This window comes from Triturus cristatus, chromosome 3_2, assembly GCF_964204655.1.
Source record: "Triturus cristatus chromosome 3_2, aTriCri1.1, whole genome shotgun sequence".
NCBI classification, from domain to species: domain Eukaryota; kingdom Metazoa; phylum Chordata; class Amphibia; order Caudata; family Salamandridae; genus Triturus; species Triturus cristatus.
This window is the reverse complement of record NC_140584.1, coordinates 930,241,492-930,263,612: the sequence shown is the minus strand read 5'-3', so window position 1 is coordinate 930,263,612 and position 22,121 is coordinate 930,241,492. Positions and strand designations below refer to the sequence as shown.

General features: G+C 48.0%; 1 protein-coding gene across 1 annotated transcript in view; it reads right to left on the bottom strand.

Annotated features, from left to right (window-relative positions):
• LOC146858828 (uncharacterized) overlaps nucleotides 1–22,121 on the bottom strand; it is a 1,229,505-nt gene that overhangs the window by 718,509 nt on the left and 488,875 nt on the right. Inside the window, exon 21 of the mRNA XM_085647127.1 lies at nucleotides 15,964–16,045. Coding sequence (XP_085503253.1) covers nucleotides 15,964–16,045 — 82 coding nt within the window. The remainder of the gene's footprint in view (nucleotides 1–15,963; nucleotides 16,046–22,121) is intronic.

The following is a 22,121-nucleotide window of genomic DNA, read 5'->3' as shown; positions in this document are numbered from 1 at the left end:
CTTGGCCCGGTCTTCGCCCGGGCGCCGTCCGTGCGCGTCCCGCGTTGCGTGACTGGGTTCGTCTAAAAAAAGAGTATTGCAGGGACCGGGCAGAAAGTGCGGCGTGCTGGTAGCCCAGGCAGGGGCTCTCAGTAAAGTTTAGGGTGCAAAGCAGCAAAATAGGTCCATTATGGAACAGTCTCCCGCCTTCCTTGACCGGCTCCGCCTCAAGTAGAATACTGCAGGGACCGGGCAGAAAGTGCGGCGTGCCGGTAGCCCAGGCAGGGGCTCTCAGTAAAGTTTAGGGTGCAAAGCAGCAAAATAGGTCCGTTATGGAGCAGTCTCCCACCTTCCTTGACCGGCTCCGTCTCAAGTAGAATACTGCAGGGACCGGGCAGAAAGTGCGGCGTGCCGGTAGCCCAGGCAGGGGCTCTCAGTAAAGTGCAGGGTGCAAAGCAGCAAAATAGGTCCGTTATGGAGCAGTCTCCCCATCTGAAAGCCTATCACACACACAGTGATCTCTCAATGTCCATTGAAAATAGGCATCAACTTTTAGTTACATTTAAGGCCTGGCCCAGTGATGATTTATGTATGGGACCCCTTGAACCTGGTCTGACCTGTAGAAGGCTACACAGTAAGGCAAACATGCCCATCTCTATTTTGAGCTGAATAGAAGGAAATATAATTTTAAAGAAGATTCAGTTGAATATTGTTGAAGACCTATAGTCCAAATACAATTCATAGAGTGAGATTTGGGTCAGCATTTTGCTCATGACTGGATTGCATTATTTTTTTATTCAGTTCCCTGCTCCTCATTCAATAGCTTTGTTCAATATTCTGGTATTACTCCCTCCCTTAAAGATTTTCTTGTTTGTATAATTTTTTATTGAATTAATTGTACCCTTAGATGGCTGACGTGAAGGGACTGTTTTAAAAAAATATTCTTTTTACACTACATGGGAGTGCATAAATTTGTTCACCTCTCTCTCTACCTCTCACCCTATTTTTTATTTTTAGGTTTCATCTAGACCATTTTGTTTATACACAGTGGGCTTAAAGCCCGCCAATAGCTTAAGTGTTTATGAAAAAGGTTTGAACATTTGTTTTTTTTAACAAAATTTTGACAAATAATTGTTTAGCTTACTAGCTTACATGCACATGTATAATGCACAGTAGAGCATATAATACATTTAAACAGCCTATCAAAGGAATGCATCCTCTGTCAGTGCACGTGCCTCGCGGTATGCATCGTGTGTGTCAACATTTTTGTGTACAGGGATTACAAAGTCCTGGGATAGACTGATGTTGTATCGCTTGATGTATGTGATGCACCCCCTGCACCCACTCCCTGCCGGCCCCGCGGTGCATGCTGTGATTGTATGCACTACATTACTGTCTGCTTTGAGATACGAGATTCCAGCCGCAATTGACTAGACAGATTTAACGTGTCCTGGTTAAATACGTGAGGCATCCAGTCAGCGAAGCAGCCCATGCCCCTGCACTGCAGTATACACGACAGCGGCCAGCATGGTGCGTGTGCGTCACTGAGCCTCCCCTGGGTGGCTGCGTCACATGGGCTTTTTGCCCCCCTCCTCCCGGGGGGAAGATTTGGGGCTAATGCCCCCCTCGTGCCGGGGGCGCTGAGATAGCCCCCTGAGCACATAGAAAGTGAAACCGAAATTTTCAGTTTCGGTTTCTGTGCAATGACGACAGCGCGACGTGCGCGCTGATCGTCATTGCACAGAAACCTGGGAGGGGGCCTTGGGAGCTGGGGAAGCTCTTCCCCAGCTCCCAAGGTCACAGGGGAATAATAGAAATCCCTCTGCTGTCTGCAGCAGAGGGATTTCGTGCTCCTGGCCCCATGACGGAATGGTTCCGTCATGAGCACAGGGGCACCGATGCTCATGACGGAACCATTCCGTCATGAGCATCGAAGGGGTTAACAAACTGTGCGCAGGCACTGCAGTGGCAGCCCTGAGTTCTCTCTTTAGGGCTGCTGGTGTGGGTGGCACAATTAGTGCTGCAGGCCCCCTAGTAGCATTTGTGTTACCAGCCCTGGCACACATAGTGCACTTTACTAGGGACTTTACTAGTAAAACAAATATACCAATTATGGACAACCAATTACCATTACACTTTATACAGGGAGCACTTGCACTTTGACACTGATCAGCAGTGGCAAAGTGCCCAAAGCATCTAAATTGGCAACACCATGTCAGAAAAAAGGTCTGGGGGAAAGCAAAAAGTTTAGGGAACTTTAGCGAAAAAGGGCCAAGTCCAACAGTCCGCTTCCAGTAATCCGCATCTGCCCGATCAAAGTATCTATTGTTCTTGGCCGGTGTCATATATGCTCTCTGAAGGATATAGTATTGGATTAAGTAGAACCGGGCATCCCTCAGAATGTGCTTGGGTCCTTCGAAGATGGTCGCCCACTCACGGTCAGTGCATTGCCTCTGTTGGTCCACGTTCTAGCATTGCCGAAGGGAGAGCAGAGGTTGTTCAGAGTGCGCCCACAGGGGTTCAGCAAACCACCTAGTTAGATGCCTGCCGGTGCCCAGCTCGTGGAGGTACTGAATCGTGAGATGTTGTGGGTTCTTGAGGCATGTCTCCCCATAATACACGCAGTGCCTGCATTACTGTAGCATACCGAAGAAATCGGCCTTGTGGCAGGCCACTGCTTTCGGTCAGCATGCAGAATGGCACTAACTGTTGGTCTTGGGACAGGTCTCCCAGGGTCTGCAGCCCTGACGCCTTATAGGCAGCATGTTCAGAGTTCGGCTCAGAGTGCCAAGTATGGGCGGAGAGGGAGCGTATGGGGTGGTCTCTTTTGTGAGCGTTAGACTCCGGCGATAGCACTTGTGAGCAACTGATGCCATCAGTTGAGTCGGAGTTGCGCCTCTCCTGCCTGTGTGGAAGAGAGCTGTGGTTTGGGGTTGCGTATAGCCAGGCTGCTGCATAGCGGTATCTGATAAATGCACATCACTGATCCAATGTGCCACCCACTGTAGCTGCGGGCCAATTAATAATGCTCCAAGTTGGGCACAGCTAATCCGCCGCCGTCTGGAGGGTCTGACGTATAATGGCAGGTTTGTAAAGTGGCAGAGCAACCACGGAAGCACCACCAGTTTTAGGAGCGCTATACGGCCCATGGTGGCTAATGGGAGAGTGAGACAGATTGACACCTGAGACCTCACCGCCGTCATGGCTCGGGCGAGGTTCCCCTCCAGCAAAGGGATACAGGCACGATTTCCCCAGTTAACTCTCAACCTGGACAGCAAGGCAAACTTTTGCAATGCCTCCTCTATCGAAAGGCATGGCCCACGTACATCCCGAAGATAGATCAATAAGTCGTTGCAAACAGGGAGACTGCGTGAATGCCATCTTCCAGGGGCATACACCATTCCGTGTCGGTTTGGTGTGGCGACATGGCCAGCAGCTCAATGGAGAGTGAGAATAGCAGCTGGGAGAGCGGGCATACCTGCCTGGTTCCACGCTCAATCGGTATCGCCGGGTACACATAGGGGCCTGTTTTGATCTTTGCCATGGGTTGTGTGTATAGCAACGTAACCAGCCCTAAGAATTTTTCCCCCAGTCCATATCTGCTTAGGGTCACAGTTAAGATGTCCCATTCCAGGGTGTCGAATGTTTTCTCCAGGTCGAGGACTAGGCAACCTGCATTCGTCCAACGCTCGCTGGAGTAATGGGCCACTCGGAAAAAGCAACGTATGTTCCATGATGTGCAACGGGCAGGCACAAAGCCATTTTGGTCCGTATGTACCAACTGCGGCACCAGGGGAGCCAGCGGACACACCAGTATCTTGGCCAATATCTTGTAATCCATATTTAAGAGCGCCAGCGGTCGGTAGGAGCTTAACAGTTCCGGTCCCTGTCTGGTTTGGGGAGCGAGACCAGCAGCGACTCGCGGAGTGACTCCGGGAGGACAGAAGACTCCTGTGCATCCTGGTACATTGACAGCAGTCGCGGGGCCAGGATCGCCTGATATGCCTTATAGTATTCAGCGGGAAAAGCCATCTGGGCCCGGCGTCTTACCGGTGGCGAGCGTCTATATAGCTGCCTGAACCTCCGATAGTGTAATCAGCTCCTCTAGCTCTGCCCGCTGCTCCGCCAATACCCCAGGCAGCGGAAGCAAGTAAGAATCTAAATCTGCGGACGCCACCTGTAGGACCAATTTATACAGTTCGGCATAATGAGCTGTGAACTCGCCGTGCATCTCATGCTGGCTAGTCAGTAGTTGTCCTGTCGCAAATCGCAGTGCAACAATCTGGGATTGTGCATTCTCTTGCCTAATCAGTCTTGCCAGCAGTCCTCCCACCCTGTCCGCTGCTGCATGTGTGCGCGCTGCATGTGCAGCATAATTTATGCATCGCAGCCTCTCCATGATCCCAGCATGCTCATGTCGCAATTTATCTGGATGCCAGTTGCGTTTGCTCCTACGGACTCTAGCTGGATGAGGGCATTCTCAATACGTGTGACTTCCTAATCTAGTTGATGTTGCAGACACCATTTAAGCCCCATGTATAGGCCCCAAACCACCGATTTGCACACATCCCACACGCCACCCGCATTGGGGATCGAATCCTCATTAACTTCGTAGTAGTTTTTAATAGTGGCGGCTAAGGAAAGGGGGGTCTTCTAACATCACGGGTTGCAGCCTTCACATGGGGGTGACCTGCATGGACTGCATGTCATGAATTTGCATTACGTGTGGATTGTGGTTCGAGTGCGTGCGGCCCAAATACTCTGCTCTGGCACATTCGGCTAGAAGCGTCGCGCTCCCTACAAACCGGTCGCAAGGTACATGTAATCTGCATGGGTGACAGTAGTGTAAATATATGCGCGCCCGTGGGTGCAATACCCTCCATATGTCGGCGAGATCCCAGTGACGTAGCCACTTCCCCAGCGCTTTGGCATCTGACGTGGCTGTTGTGAGCTGCAGCGGCGGAAAGAACCTGTCTCGGCTTGTATCTAGCACCACATTGAAGTGTCCTCCCAGCAACCAGGGGATGTCGCCCCAGCGGGACAAGATATTGGACAGAGTCTGCCAGAATGCTTTCTGATCAGTGTTTGGGGCATATATGGACCCTAGGACAATCTGACTCCTGTTTAGCCTGCCCCGTGACAACACATATCGTCCATAAGCATCTATTTCTACTTCTTCGGACATGTATACAGTACGCGGGTAGATCCAGATAAAGGCACCTCTGGCATAGGATGAATAGCCTGTAGCCAAGACTTGCCCCCCCCCCTCCCCCACCTGTGTTGGAGCCTACGGACCTCAGGCTGCGCTAAATGCGTTTCTTGGAGCAGTGCTATGTGGGCGGCATGACGCTTTTATGTAGGCATATGTTCCGTATCTGCGCACTGGTGTGTGAATGCCTCTAACGTTCTAGGTGACTATGGTGGTAGACGCATGTAATCCTAAATAATAGTGAGGGGAGTGAGGGGAGCACAGCAGACATGAGGCAGGCCACTGGCAGCACGTACACCCCTTAATTAGGGGATGCAACTGTGTTGGCATCTGTGATACATCAGCGTTATGTGAGTCAACTAACAGGGGGGAGGGGGGGGGGGGAACATTTTGTTTCATAATCTAACACGAGCAGAGGGACAACGTGTGTCTGACCAAACTATGAACTGTGCCAAATGGCGAGTGACGGCTGTGCACGCTGCGCTTCCTACTAGGGGGGGTGAGTTGAGGTTGTTGTGGAGAGGCAGGTTCCGCTAGATCCTAGGCCCTGTCTCAGCATATGGGAGTGTCTACTTTACGGCAAGCATGTGTTGGTGTGGCTCCTGTTCTACTATTTTTACCTCAGCCAGCAGTGGCAGTCAGCTAGGGACAGTGATTCAGGTATTTTACTGACTCATGTATATATACTGCGGGCGCGTGCTGATACTGTGCGAATGATATGGCTAAATATGAGAAAATGCAGAAGGAAATAGTGGCAATCACATGAGATCATCAGCAGTCTGAGGAGTCACTATTGGGAGCCTCTGGGAATCATCCCCAAGCGGCCACATTGCAGATGAGCTGTCTTCGTTTTGGCGAGCGCACTGAGGAGGCATACGAGTCTCCAGCGGCCCTGGAGTTCCTTAACGTGGCCGCTGTCTGCAGTGCCTCATGTCTCTCCTACATCATCTGCTCCAGATCTGGGACTGGATGCCGCCGTGCAGGCGATTTTCTGGCCCTCCTGCGGTTCCGTCTTTGGCTGCTCCGACTGCTAGGGGCCATCTTGTGGCAGTCGTTGCGGCAGACCGACACGAATGTTGTTGCGCCAAGAGCGGCCTTCAGAATGATCCATTCTGCGCTCCAGTACGTGCAGCTGCTCTGTGAGTGCACTTCGGCAGATGTGGTTTTGAGAGCTGGGAGGGCCTCCTACATTTCTGCCTCCACTTCGGCGACTGTCCCCGCTAGCTTGCGGTGGCCCGCGTGCAGCAGCGTGAACTCTGACGTGATGTTGTCTATGCGACTCTCTAGTGAGAGGTGGGTCTGTGATAGCGAAGTCCCGATCTGATCAACCTCACTGAGTCTATTTTAGTTTCTAATGCGGAGGGACCGATGTGAGAAGTTGGCCTGATATGTAGTGTTCACTATTCTAGTGATCACTGTGTATCATTCCAAACGACCCTTATTGATGATTGGTTGTAAGTCAACCGTATAGACCAGCTATCCTAGTAGCGTGGATACGAGCAGTCTTTAGGCTAAACTCTAGATGGGCGTGTTAAGCCAGCTGTTTACCATCACATATACCCCTTGAACGTCAAGTGAAAGGACACCACACAAGTTGTTATGAAAATAAAGGATATTTATTTATAACAAGACTACCCTGGCTCTTTATGAGTCAGGGAGCTAAGCACACTACAAAACTCTTATGAAAATACTTCTGGTTGCACAATTTACACAAATGCCCGAAGGGCACGAAACCATTTACACTGCAGGTGGAATGGGAAAAGTTAGATAGTTTAAAGTTACTGATTCTGGAGGAATCCGATCAGTGGGACTAAACGAAAAAGGAACTGGACCCTTGTAGAGCGAACCTGCGATGGAGCACCGAAATGCTCGAGTTACCTAGCCCAGAGGCTGCGGCTGCGTGGGGTTCGGCAAGATGTCGGGAGTCCTCGTTGTAGTCTCAGGAGCCTGAAAGAAGAAGTTGCTGGCAGGCGACCAGTGTTGATGTTCAGAGAGATCCAAGCCTGGATCGGTGATGAAGAAAACCTGAAAGCAGAGGGGACTCAGTTCTCAACCGCTAGCCAGCGATCGTGTGGGTACCAGGAAGGTACCGGCTGAAGTCACCTCGACCAGGTGAGTGGATGACGTCGGACTCAGCTGTTCCTCGGACCAGGAGGCGCGGCGGCGACCAGGATGGAGGGCGAGCTGTCCCACGCAGGTGTCTGCTGTCGATGATGCTGGGCCCAGAAAGGGGCAGCAGGTCTTGGCAGTGGCAAACCCACGCGGTGGAGTCAAGATGGCATCGGGAGTGGACCAGGAGGGTCCGAGGTACTCCTCTGTTGAAGGGGAGCAAGGGCCAGTCTGGAGCAACCAGACCAGTGATGAAAACAAGCTATCGTGGTGCGTCGTGAAGAGGGCCACAAGCCGGTCGGCGAGTGGTCGGACAACGCGGTGAACAGCAAGGAGCGGAAGGGCCCCCCACGCAGATCTTGTGGTTGCTGGGGAGGCAGACTTCGGTGCTGGAGCCGTTCAGGGTTAGGGCTTCTCAAACCCTAGGTGCACTCACTCGAGGGTCCCTCGGTGGGCGTGCTAGATAAGCGTCGTGCAGGTTCTGAAGATGGCCGGTCCCGCAGGTCTCGTCACACCTACGAATCTCAGCTGGGCTGATGATGTAGGTAGAGGTCAGAGATGGCAGGGAACCCGGGTCTCGTCGAGCTGGGCAGTCTTGATCCGTGGGAGAGACGTGCAGCAAACCGCAAGCGCTTAGGTGGTGCCTGCTGGTGCAGGGTGGCTACTCCTTAGCCACAAGGGAGAGTCTTCAGAAATAGTCAAGAGTTCCTTTCGTGGAAAGTAGTTCAAGATTCAGAATTATCCAATTTGGGAAGGGGACCCGCTCCCACCTTTATTCTAAGAAAAGGGGCTGGCCCGTGACTAGGTCCTACCTATGGGTGGGGCCAGGAGGGGGGTGGTTACACCCCTATCCTTTGTCCGGCTTCGCCCCAGCTCAGGGGCTGGTGTGCCCCCGAAACTGGTTTGAGCCGGGCTATGCACAGTGAGCACCGGGGTGCCACTTGCAATCACCTTCCTTTCAGCCCTGCCTACCTGGGATACACCAACCCTGTCTGGGATGGTGCCAACACCGCCCTCGACAGGAAACCCTTTGTCCAAGCTCCCCTCGCTGGAAGGTCTCCCAGCAGCAGGAGGTCAGACTTGTGTCTGGTGGCAGCATCCATTTTGTGATGCTGAGGCTTGAGTCAACTTTAACCGGGGTTCAAGGTTACTTCCATGTCGTGCCCCTCTAAAAGGGGGGAATGCTAACCCCGTCGCCAGAATTGGCGAGGGGTTCGTATTCCAATTCGTATGACACCTTACTCGACATGTGTAGGTGATGCGATGCCAAAGTTAGCAAATAACCGCAATGATTATAAGGCATTTTAAAGTAGTTGGCCCGCGTCACCATGGAACGGCTATTAGGACTTGGTTCCGCCAGCCGTCGACGGGCCCAGCTCGCGCCAGAGCACCGTCCCACATGATTCCCCGCACTCTGCCTTCAGGATTGATAAGGCCTGCCATAGGAGTGACTGATAGGAATCCATGTGTCCATTCTAGGGTTAGGTATAGGAATACTACACCTACAGCAACGGGTGATTACACCACTTTGCCCCAGCTGTCGTGCAGCCAGTTGTGTCAGATTTGGGCGGCCATCCAGGGGTGGCATAATACATGCTGCAGCCCCTGGTAGGCCCTGGGTACACCGATGCCCTGGATACCTGTGGTATGCTGATACGGGGACTGATAAGGCGGCCCAGTTCCAATTAGTGGATGCACCTAATGTACATGTGTTTTAATTTCGAGAGAGAACAGCTAGGCTGTGGGTCTGATTGGCAGGCCCGCAGCCGGGGAAAGTCGTAAACCAATGAAGCAAAAGCAAAAAAATCTGGGTGATCATAGGATTGCAGACCCTACTCTCCTACAACCAACAGGGTCTGTCCTCTCCTGGTCAGGGATGGATTGCTTGGGGACCTCCATTGGCTGTGTGGCTGCCGTGTCTGTCCCAGCGCGTTGTCTGCCCATTCTTTTACTTGTCTGCTGTGTGCTGTTCTGCAAGGGTTCGAATTTGTGGGCAGTGCCGGGCTATATGCTCCTCACTCTCAAGGTGCAGTCTGCACGCTCGTTGTAGCCAGGCCTAGGCTCGACACAGCCCCCGAGCTCAGCTAGAGATCTGCGCGCTCCGGTCCACTCCGATGCAGGGCTGCGTGCTGTGATTCTCCCATGGTACACTACCAACCCTGTACCCCAGCGACGACACATGATGCACAAGTTCCTGCCCTTGTGTCTACTGTGGTATGCTACACTAATGGGTTGAAAGTCTAGGCCTGCCTGGGCAGCTCCGAGCGCACGTGTTTGCTCAGCACGTCAATCCACCAATTTCGACACTGCTCATCAGGTGCCAGCCACGGCACACCAGCCAGAGTCTGAATATGTGCTCGGCCTAGCCCCCGGGCCCAGTCAGGCACCCATCCGCCTCCGCTCAATTAGTCCCTAGGCTATTTCTGTCAGGACTCCTCTCTGGATTTCCCGTGGAGTGCCCCCGGAGGCAGCCGAACTTCAAGTAGGCTTCTGCTGCGTCCGCTTCCATGGAATACCAGACAATCCTCACACTGATATGGCGGCCTCGTCCATTCAGCTAGGCTCCCAAGCCTGCTGGCCCTTTGACGTGCGTGTCTCCTCACTTCCTCGCCTGCTCGCCTGTCTCTTGAGCGCGGGTCTGGGCTCGACACAGCCCCCGGACCACACTATGGGCTCGTCAGCTATGGCGTTCACGCCTACTGCACCAGGCCGCATTCAGCTACAGCAGCCCAGCCTGCGCCAGCCGCTCAGGACGCCGCCGGTGGTGTGCGGTATTGCAGCAGGGGGTGCTCAAGATGCAGGAATAGGCTGGGATTGCACGTTTTCCCCCCACTCCTCACTGCTCGAGTCGCACCTCTCCTTGGTCGCCCTCCGTTCTCTGCCGCACAGCCTCTGCCGATTCCTCGCAGCCGCCTCAATGTCTCAATCCAGGCAAGGGCAACAGCATAGCTGAGCCAGCAGCTCTACCCGTGGCCGCAAGATGGCCGCCAGTCTCCTCCAGCACGCCACCAGCCTCGGCAGCCTGCGGGGTCCGGGCCACGATCAGTGTTGCAGTCGACCGCTCACGAAGTGCATGCTGCCATCCGCTGCACCTCAAGCCCTCTTGCGTGATGAGATGCTGCCTGTAGATGGATGATTGCGACGGAAAATCAGGCACTAGGCATGAAGCCTCTTCAAGATGAGTCCACCATGTTGGCTTGCAAGCCACACCACGCCCCCGATAACTTTCCATTTGTTAGCTTCAATGTCACTCTCATTTCCTTTGTCCTCGATTGCCATGGAATGTGAGTGCCATGTCTTCTTCTTGTGTTTGGCCTTACCCTGGAGTAAGGACCAAGTACTTGTGTCTCATTTTTGGAGCTACTTTATTCTTTGTGTTAAAGCACTCCATATGTGTCCTTGTGTTTTCAGTCTGTCTCCCTTATCCAAGTCCATGTATCTTCTTTTCCCTCATACCCTATACTCTATGCCACTGCACTCTACTCTGCACCAATCTACTCTAAGCCTATGCACTCTACTCTGCACCACTGTATGCAACTGCACTCTACTCTATACCACTGCACTGTACTCTACACCACTCTACTCTATGCCACTGCACTCTACTCTGCACCACTGCACTCAACATCACTCTACTCTTCTCCACAACACTCTATGTGCTGCACTCTTCACCACTGCACTCAACGCTGCTGGACCATGCTATGCCTCTGAACCGCTCCGCTTTGCACCACTTTACGCCACTCTACTCTGCACCACTGTACTCTACTTCAGACCACTCTACACCACCGCACTGTACACCATTGCACTCTACCTAGCACTACTATCTTTTTTGCCAATGTGTGCCACTGCACTCTGTCATCTCTGCTCTTCTCTGCACCACTCACCACTACACTCTTTTCTATGCCACTGCAATACAAACCACTGCACTCTACTTTGCACCACTCTATGCTTCTGAACTTTATGCCACTCTACCCTACGCCACTCTACGCCACTGTATTCTCTGCCACTCTGCTCTTCTCGGTGCAACTCTACACCACTGCACTCCACACCACACCACTCTGCTCTTCTCTCCACCACTCTACGTCACTGTGCTCTGTGCCGCTGCACCACTCTACTCCACTGCACTCTACTCTACTTTACACCACTGCTCTCTACACCACTCTGAGCCACTGCACTCTACTCTGCACTACTCAATGTCACTGCACTTTGCGCTACTCTAAGCCACTTCACTATACGCCACTGCATTCTACACCACTGCCCTCTATGTCCCTCTGCTCTTCTCTGTACCACTCTACGCTGCTGCACTCTACACCAATACACTCTACGCTGTTGCACAACTCTACAACTCTGCACCACTCTACCCTGTACCCGTCTACACCAATGCATTCTACGCCACTCTACTATGCACCACTCTACTCTAAGCCACTGCACTCTATGCCAACCCACTCCACTCTACTCTGTACCACTAAGCCACTGTACTCTATGCCAATTCACTATTCCCTGCACCACTCCATACCACGGCACTCCACGCCACACTACTCTGCACCACTATACGCAACTGTATTCTACTTTGCACCACTGCACACTACGCTACTCTAATCGACTCTGTGCCACCGCACTCTATGCCATACCACTCAACGCCGTACCACTCTACCCTACTGCTCTCTATGCCACAGCATTCTACGCCACTGCACCACTCTATACAGAGGCACTCTACTTTGCAGGACTCTACGTCCCTCTACTCTACGTCATTGCTCTATATGCTACTCTGTTCTTCTCTGTACTACTCTACACAACTGCACTCTATGCCACTGCACTACACGCCACTGCACTCTTCTCTGCACCACTCTATGCCACTGCACTTTACAACATTCTACGCCACTCTACCCTATGCCACTGCACTCTATGCCACTCTGCTCTTCTTGGCACCACTCTATGCCACTGCACTCTACACTGTTGCACCACTCTACGCTTTTGCACAACTTTATGCCACCACACTCTACACCACTGCTCTCTACATCACTCTGCACCACTGCACTACACGCCACTGCACTCTGCTGTGCACCACTATACACCACCGCACTCTACCCCACTGCACTCTACGACCACTCTTCTCTTCTATGCACCACTCCATGTCACTGCACACCACACCTCTGAAATCCACGCCACTATGCTCTTCTCTACACCATTCTATGCTGCTGCACTCTACTCTGCACCACCCTATACCGCAGCACTTTACGCCATTTTACACCACTCTCACTTATGCAACAGCACTCTATACTATTCTGCTCTTCAATGCACAGCTCTATGCCACTGCACTCCATGCCTCTCTCCTCTGCACCCCTCTATGCCACTGCAATCTGCACCACTGCACCACTATGTGCTTCTGCACCACTCTACATCACTGCACTCTACTCTACACCACTCTACTCTAATTCACTGCCCTGTATGCCACTCTTCAACACTACACGCTAGTGCTCTCTACTCTGCACTACTATACACCACTGAACTTTACGCCACTGCATTCTACACCACTGCATTCTATGCCACTGCACTCCATGCCACTCTGCTCTACTCTGCACCACTCCATGCGACTGAACTCCACGCCACTATGATCTTCTCTACGCCACTTTATGCTGCTGCACTCTACACCACTGTACTGTACGCTGCTGCACCACTCCACGTCTCTACACCACTCTATTCTGCACCCCTCTATGTCACTTCACTTTATGCCACTCTACTCTGCGCCACTCTACCCTATACCACTGCACACTATGCTAGTCCACTCTTCTCTGCACCACTCTAGTCCACGACACTGCAATATACAATACTGCACTTCACACCAATCTACTCTGCACCACTCCAAGCCACTGCACTCTACTCTGCACCATTGCACTCTACGCCACTCTACTGTTCACCACTCTACTCCACTACACTCTACTCAGCACCACTGCATTCTACGCCACTCTAATCTATTCTGCACCACTGAATTCTAAGCTGCACCACTCTACACTCCGCGACTGCACTCTACTCTACTCTGCATCATTCTACTCTTTGCCACTGCACCCTAAGCCAATGCCCTCTACTCCATGCCACAGCACTTAACACAAGTGCATTCTGCACCACTGTACTCTAGGTCACTGTACTCTGGGCCACTACATTCTACTCTGTACCACTGTACTCTATGCCACTGAACTGTACACCACTCTAACCCAGTGCACTATATGCCACCCTACTCTGCACCACTGCACTCTATGTCATTTCATTCTATGACACTCAACACAGTGCCACTCTACCCAAACCCACACAGTGCCACTATACACCCCTCTACTTCACTCCAAGCCACTCTCCGCCAAGCCACACCACTCCACGCCACTCCACTCATTGTAGTCTACTCCACTTTAATTCATACCACTATATTCTACTCTATGCCAGTCCACTCCACTCTATGCCAGTCCACTCCACTCCATCCCACTCCTCTACTTCACTCCACACTTCTGTACATCATGGCAAAAAGACATTGGCAAAGCCAATAGCTCTTGTGTAAGCGAAATCTATTGTGTTTGCCAGTGCTTATTTCTTGTAGAGCAGGCTCTTCAGCTACATGCATGCGTGCGGGTGGTCGACATGTTGAAAAGGTTTTTCTTGGCTTGCAGAAAAACAATCATTCCAGGATGACCTGTATGCACAGGCATGCTGGTCATCGAGAAGAAAAAAAACATTTTCATCGTAAATAGTTCTCACAGGTGAGACCTATTAATGCATTTTAAATGTACCAACCAAGCTTACACCTCTGTTTTAAAATCCTGTTTTGTGTCAGTTAAAGGCACAAATACCCCTCATAATGCAGAAAATATACAAATGAATTTACATTAAACTCATTTTTAAAAGCTATTTACACATTTCCACACGTGGTAATATGAAGTTGCAAGGTGCAAGGCAAATTCTTTGGTCAAAAAATCGAAGATGTATATAGCCTATGGCAAGATTAATCCATGACAGAAGAACTTGATCAAAGACGCAAGGGAAACAAAAGTCATAAGAGCAACAAACTACTACTCCAAAGAAGGATTAACTGGTGAGTATGAGTGAAGCATAGTGTAGAAAGGGGTGCCATTCCTAGAGGGGCACGCACGCTCATTGAGAAGCAGTATCAGAACTCTAACTCTTCATCATGTGGGACACTAGAAAATATCACCGGAGCTTTGTCGCTTACCCAGCGTACAGTACACCGCAGGTTAGTGTGGGAGATAACATGATGGTGACTACTGCTTGAAAACAGCGACATGCAAAGAGAATGGTACAAGAAATAAAATTCGAGTGTTGCAAAATAAAAAGCAGAAAGAAGATAAGGAGATATATGGTTTGATAAAAGAAACTAATTTGGAACTGACATCCACCGGCAATATAACCAAAACTCTTAAGCAAGTGGAATATTTTTAATAAAATGAGAAACCAATCAATGGTTAAATGCAACTACATTAATACAATACCATTGAATGAAACATATACCAAGTGGATGGCGAATTTCTCTGAAACTAACTTTGTGAAAAAGCAACAAAAAATGTACAGAGTGTCGGAATGCATATTAAACAAATATTCACTGGATCTAGTTCTACTTATTGAAGAACTGGCCAGAGTTTTTAAAGAACTCAATGAAGAAATTACACAACTAAAGAAGGACTTATCCAAGAAAATACAAACAACTGAATGGGATAAGATAGTAAAATATATTAATGCAAATGTGGAAAGGTATACCAAAGAGATACATGAAAGAAAGATGCAAAAAGACCAGAGGTCTATGTGTGTTAGTGACATGACCATCAACAGTCTAACGTCACTGGAAGGCAGAGATGGCTGGTCCTGAGCCAATCACGTTAGACGACAGGTGCGCCTTTCTGGAAAGCAAAAAGGATGAGGGATGGAGTCAGGGTAGAGGTCGGTATCTGTGAAATAATCAGATGGCTGAGCAGGTGGCTGTTAGGTGTCAGGCCAAATGGCAATGCATCCAAAGGGTTGGGATTATAAAAGTACAGACAATTACGCCAGAGGTGGCAGGCACTGCCCCTAAAACACTGAACGGGGCATTGTCGGAATAATGGAAGGCTAGCTCTGCTGGAAGGCCAAGACAGCTAGGCAAGAGTCAGTTACTCAGGCACGATTCAGTCATGTCAGGAAATAGAATGGTGCCTCTGATCCGCTAGTAGGCTGGGTTGGAGGTACTGACGTGCCAGGTGAATGAATACCTGATGTATCTGAAAGTGAGGAAGGTATTGAACAAAGTCAATCACACGCAAGGCAACAAGACAGCGCCTCTATAAGGCTAAGATGTATGACTCTGCCAGAGGCCTATAAACCTCTTTGGCGTTTCACGATACTAAACCTTAATTAGAAACTTGCTTTCAGTAGGTTCTACTCAGACCTCTGCAGGGTGTAGCTTCCTTTTGTGCAGTAGATGCAGTGGCACCGAGGCCCAGAGCCTTGAGGGTCCCATCAAATCCTGGTTATTCTTGTTTTTTATAACTTAAACAGTAAGGGCGTCATTCCTTCCTTGCGCTAGGGCCCATTAAACAATGGTCTACGCCACATGTATTAACCTACAAAAACTATGTTACATATATCACATAATGTATCTGGACATCACCATGTTACCCCTCTTCCATTCTTACCTCAGGGTCTCTTCCTCGATGGCGCTTTCTTTCAAAGGATCATACACGGTCAGCTGCACGAGTGACAGGCCGAGGGGTTGTTCTGTGGATACATGTAATAACTTTTAACCGCGTACTACATAAACACTTGAAGGGCAACGACATATTTCAGTGAACAGAACGTGTTAACATGGATTTTAACTTTATCACCCGGAAACAATAATTCTGTCCAGAGCAGAAAATCTTGTGCGTGTAAATTAATTCTCCTTCTATTATTGTCCGCGCCTAGAGAGGCCCTTAGAGGCGCTCTCCGAGCGGCTGGTTAATTATCCCTTTTGCTGTGACTGAGCGCAGCGCTGACATTTACTCAGTGTAAGTAGACGCAATGCCCTGCGCGGCGCCGGAGATAATTAGAGGAGCTACAGTTTCAGGGTCCCAGCTGCGCGCTCAGGCGCAGAATTCCGGGAAGCGTCACCTCCGCTGCCTCACTTCCTGACTGAGGCCAAGGCCGCGTGCCACGCCAGACAGAACGTAGTGTCGCCGTGGTGCTGAGGGGCAAGATGATGCGGCTGGGTCTAAGCGGCAGCACTGACAATTTTACTCCCATATTCCAACATTTTCCTCTCTACAGATTACTACTTGCTGCTGAAGTGCCTGGAGATATACAAAAAGTATAAACGACAGAAAATAAACAAGACTTCAAGAACCTTTTTCACTTTCTTCTTGCTTTTTGACCAATGCGACCTGCGTTAATAGGGCAATGCAACGGGTACAAAAGGCCAGCTTGGGTATCAACTGCTACCCCTAAGAGATAGCAATTGTCTGCTTCCAGTTTCCAATGAGTAGTTCAAGCCCTTGTCCTGTCACGCACTGATACTAGATTCCAAACCGTGGGACTTGCAGATTCCAATCTCGCCCCAATGAAGGCTTTTCTTCATGCCCCAGTTTGTGTCCAACGTCTATTTCTCTATTTCGTTTGACATTTACCTACCTGCAATTTACTTTGACAGCAGCTTTACTTTGTCTGTAGTCACTGAGTTGCACCATCAATTTGTCCAGAATATCAGCAAAACATTTTTTAAATTGAGTGAAATTTAGTATCAGAGGTTGAAGAATAAGTAAGTTATGACAAATTTATTTATAATAATGTACTTTTATTTAAGCTAAGGTTAGTATTGCTGTAATCAGTTAGTTTGATTATATCGAATTTCAAAATAGATCAATAATATTTTAATTAGGGTTAGTGTTAACATATTTAAAAAATAGTACATGTATTTAATATGCATTTAATCAAATATAGGGTTAGAATGTTTATAATAATTATAATTCAATTTAGGGTTGGGACAAAAATGTATTCAGTACACTACAAGTTAAGAAGCAAGATTCCGGTAAACTGCCGGTGAGCTCCGGAACAGACCCTGTGCACAGTGAGTAGCTGGGGATGCCAATCCCTCTCTTAGTCACATCAATTACTGTTTGTTAAATGCAGGTTGTGTGTGCAGTACTCTTTACCGTTATTCTTCCAGTATGGCCAGATCAATGCATTTTGGCTTACAAAAGCCTTGTTTGCGATAAGCTTCCATTTAGTTTTGCCTCCTTTTAAACACCATATATGTGCGACTGACATATGTCCCTGCATCTCCTTACTTATATAAGTGGGCAAATCATTAACTGTATTCAAGTCGTTTCACAATCTAGTTGTGGGTGATCTAATGAACATCTCTGATCTCTGAGACATGTGACAGGCAGCAGAACCTTAATGAACAAATGGAGAAAGGATTACATTAGGATGGTATGATCTCTAATAAAGGACACTAATTTGGTTATTAAGCTATCAGGCTAGAGTAGTAATAGTGTACTTTGTACCCAACAGATATATATTGGTGAGGCCCAAGGCTAAATAAATGACCAAGACAGCTATATGACCATCACAAGAACTGAATATGCACTGCTGGTTAAACTGAAATACTTTGTTAAGAGAGTGGTTTGAAGCAGGACTTTTAGCAAAAGATGAGTGCCATCGCTTGAAAAATGAACCTCCGGAGATTACAATGTTGTACTTACTCCCCAAACAACATAAAGATCCCATAAAACAGGTCAACAAATTATTTCAGCTCAGAGTAGCTTATCTGAAAATACTTCCATTTCCATCAACCATTTACTATTCCCCTTGGTTCAGACAATTACATCCTACAAAGATACCTCAAAGTTATTACAAAGGGTTTCTGACATAAAATGTGAACCTAACTTTTTTCTAATGACATTAGATGTTACATCTCTGTAGAAGAGAATAAGACATCAGGACCCTTAGGTTGTACAGACACACTCAAATGATGTTGAGCATGATGAAAATATGCTTGACTGAAAAAAAATTCTTGTTTCATGACAAACTGTACAGACAACTTAGGGCACTGTGATGGATACCTGCTTTGACTACATCTTTGTAAATTATGATAGGAGATGGTGGGAGGATCAGGTTTTAGGTAAAGCCAATTATTTGAATTTATCCTACAATCTGATTTTTTGGTTAAAGTGGACTGTCAATCTTTTTATTATATCGTGCTGCAGTGAGGACACTGCAAGTTAATTTGTAGATGCTTTGAATATCAACAATGTGAATATGAACACTTACACCTTGAGTTGTTCAGATTATTTAAAAAAAAATTATATTAAGGTGGCAATTTAGGACTATGTGAATAAAATCTCATAACAGTAACAGTACTCTACATGCAAACAATTTTCATTTGTCATCTCAGAAATAAAACATACCATATATTTGTTTTAATTGTTCTTCATAAGCTGTTTCGCATTGATTATAAAGTGTTCTCTATGCAGTTTTTAACACAATTATAACATACTTAACTGACAGTAACGTAGTGAAGTAGAACATAACATATATTGAGCTGCTACAGACTAAAAGGAACTGTGGTAAATAAAATATCACGCTCTCATAATTTCATAATATCAATAAGATCATGCATAAAGCAAGAGGCTGAGTCTGTGGTATCAGGTTCTAAAAGGGCTTTATTCCAATAACTCGAGTCAAAGGGAGAATATTTCCATCACCAAAAAAGGATCTGGAAGGGACTGAAAAGTATTCTCAATATTCTCAAAACATTATTCACAGAGTACAGTATATATACATTTCTCAATTGTACGTAAGCAAAAGAGCAAGAGAGAATGAGATAAGAGCATGTGGGCGTGTAAGTAGGCGTGAAGGTGGGCGTCCATGTGGGCGTCCACTTGATGATAATGGGTAATTTGTCATGTGTGGGTGGATACCTGGAGAATCCTGCAATGTCAGCAGAAATATTTGGCAGAGATGCGTGCGCAGTCGCATGACGTGTGATAGACGTGCAACTAGAGGGAGAAAGGGACTTGACATTTAGCTCTACATGTGGAGACAAAAGTCTGGGGTTATGTCAACCTAATCCCAAATCATATCTAATATCCTATGTTTAAAGAACTGTGTTATCCAAAAAGAAAGGTCTCTCGAACAAAATCTATTCTATACTGACTGTGAGTGCGTGTACAAGCGTCTAAGTGTCTACACTAAATGCGAGGGGGTAGGAATATTCCATGGTAACAGGGCTATGAATTACTTGCATGAGGACAGAGAAGCCGGGCCTTTTGCTCGGTAGCTGGAAGAATGTTTACTTAAACTACTAGACAGGAATGCATTGGGCAGGGAGCGGAGCAGATAATTTCCGAAGGTGAAATACAGTTCTTGGCAGGCAGCAAGCTGATGTCGGGCATCGTGAGCCGCGCAGAGGATGAGACAAAGTTCATGGTCACAGATGCAGGCTCGGACTGGAGCTTCAGAGACAGAAAGCAAGAAAAGCTTGATGACAGAATCAGGGCCTACTTGCCTGGACTGTAAAATGGCATAAGTGAACCATATAAAGGCGGTGGCCTTTCGTACTTAGGAATGGAATATCCGGCCCATTCATGGCGGATCAACAGAGGACATGTTAACGGTGGACGCACATGTATTTGCGTCTTCATAACTGGAACTGGAGGGAACATACATGTACTTGTAACATGCACATAGAACCGTTGGGGTCCAAGATAGGGGACATAACTGACCAGAAAAATCCATATTTCCACATTCCCTCCTTGTCCCCTACTTGCCCGTCAAGCGATATCAATCTTCATTAATCCATTGATCTGTTCATATAGCATCATTTGTTCTTCTTTCTTCTTCCGGGATCTTGAATGAAAATCTTGATGTGGAATGCACGATGTGGCACACAGACCACAAATCGCTGGTCCACATTGCAGGCATAAGCAGCAACTGAATAGTATGAGAAGGCCAATACCTAGGAAGGATAGGACCCTCCATCCAAAGGTAGATAATACACTCCAAAACCAACCGGACCAAGTCCAGGTTCCTGGATTCTGGTGTATCTGGCTTACAATCTTATGAAGGCGAGTTATGGCTTTATATACAGATGGCGAATTTTCTGGTATGAAAAATGCAATAGCTTGATCCGATGACCCTACAAGCTCCGCCCCTATCGGCCAGGATAACGTCAAGGACAAGACTATTTTGAAGCACAACAATCCGCATAGCAGACTGCTCTTCTGTTAAATTGCCTAAGGCGGAAATAGTTTCGTTCACTACTGCTTCAAGGGTTCTGGTTAATCTACGTATCAGCTTACTATTGGTAACTGTACCTATATAGGGAAAGAAACCTTTATTGAAATCTGTGTATTTTTCCCATGCTGTTTCAGTGTAATCGACAATTGGGAGATCTCTCTGCTGTCTATTGTGTACTAAATGAGTATTTCTATGATAATCAGGAGGAGCTAGGAAAACAGGTGGTAGGAGGAATGCTATGTAACAGGTACCATCCCAATCTAGAGGTAGGCGTATATATGCGGTCTGGCCACATATAAAGTAGGAATGACGAGAAGCTCTAAATGTAGACTTGCCTTGATCACTGAATTTTATTACAGTGGTGCATTTACTATGGCCCATGTGTATGGAGCCATTCTTTCTTATACATAATTCCCCTTTTACTGGGAATACGGACATGGCGGGCAAGATTGGTGTAGCTTCAGATTCAACGTTCAGGATCATGAGGTTAAGTGTAAAATTACCTAATCCATATACTTCATTTCTTAGATCAGTTCCTGTTCTTTTGGGAAGTCCCTCCTTGTTAGGGTAGCAGACTTTAAGCAAAACTAAGTTCAGGTTTCCTCATACCCAGTTGTCTTGATAAACTGCGGAATTCGAATCTAGGGAATTAATCAAACTAAACCATGCTCCACAGGAGCCATTGTGTGTGAACGGATAGAGAAAGAGGGGCAAAACTCCCTTATAGTTCTGATAGGGGGGGAGTCGGCCACAGACCCAGCAGTCTGTAGCATTGCTAGTCTGATGTGAATGGTGCAGCATCTGAATAAAGGTATTGTTGCGTAAGGCAAGTCGATATGATAGCTCATGGGATGGCAGATCACTAAATGTGTGCTTTATGGTATCATTAGTGGAGGAGTATAAGAGTGAGGCAATAGGAGGAAAAATAGCATGTAGTATTAAGCTGATACATATTATCATGATGCACATCTTGCTTTTTCTTATCAATATTATTGTCCAAGATCTTATGCAAGCCAGAATACATGTTCAACCGCTTCACCACCTAGTGGACTTAATTGATCAAACGGGTTCTGACTTTTTAGATCTAAGTTTAGCTTTGTGGAAACTGCTGGGGAGTCTCCTCTAGAAAATGGTGTTCAAAATCCAAAATCCAAGTTTAAAGTCTTTTTCCTTTGTAAAAGAGTGGTGAAGGTGCACTTTGACTTTAACGGCCGTCCCCGTGGTCCAGAGCACTGACTTTGGCGCCTTCCATCCAGGAGCGATGGAGTATTCTTTGACCTGGGTGTTGTCAGGGAAGGCGGCAGCAACCTGCGAACAACAAGAGAGTAGTGCAGACATCAAGGAAGCCAGGTAATCTGTCAGCATGTTATTATCTTTTAGGCATTGGAGTGCCCCACATATTTGGTGGTCTACCAAAGACCACTTCATAGGGAGATAAGCCTGTTCTAGAATGAGCTACCATTCGCATGAAAAAGAGGGCAACCGGCAGGGCTACCATCCAATCTACACCTTTGTCTGCGCAAATTTTTAATGTCTGTTTATGTCTTTCTACAAGGCCTGCTGCTTCAGGATGTCGCAC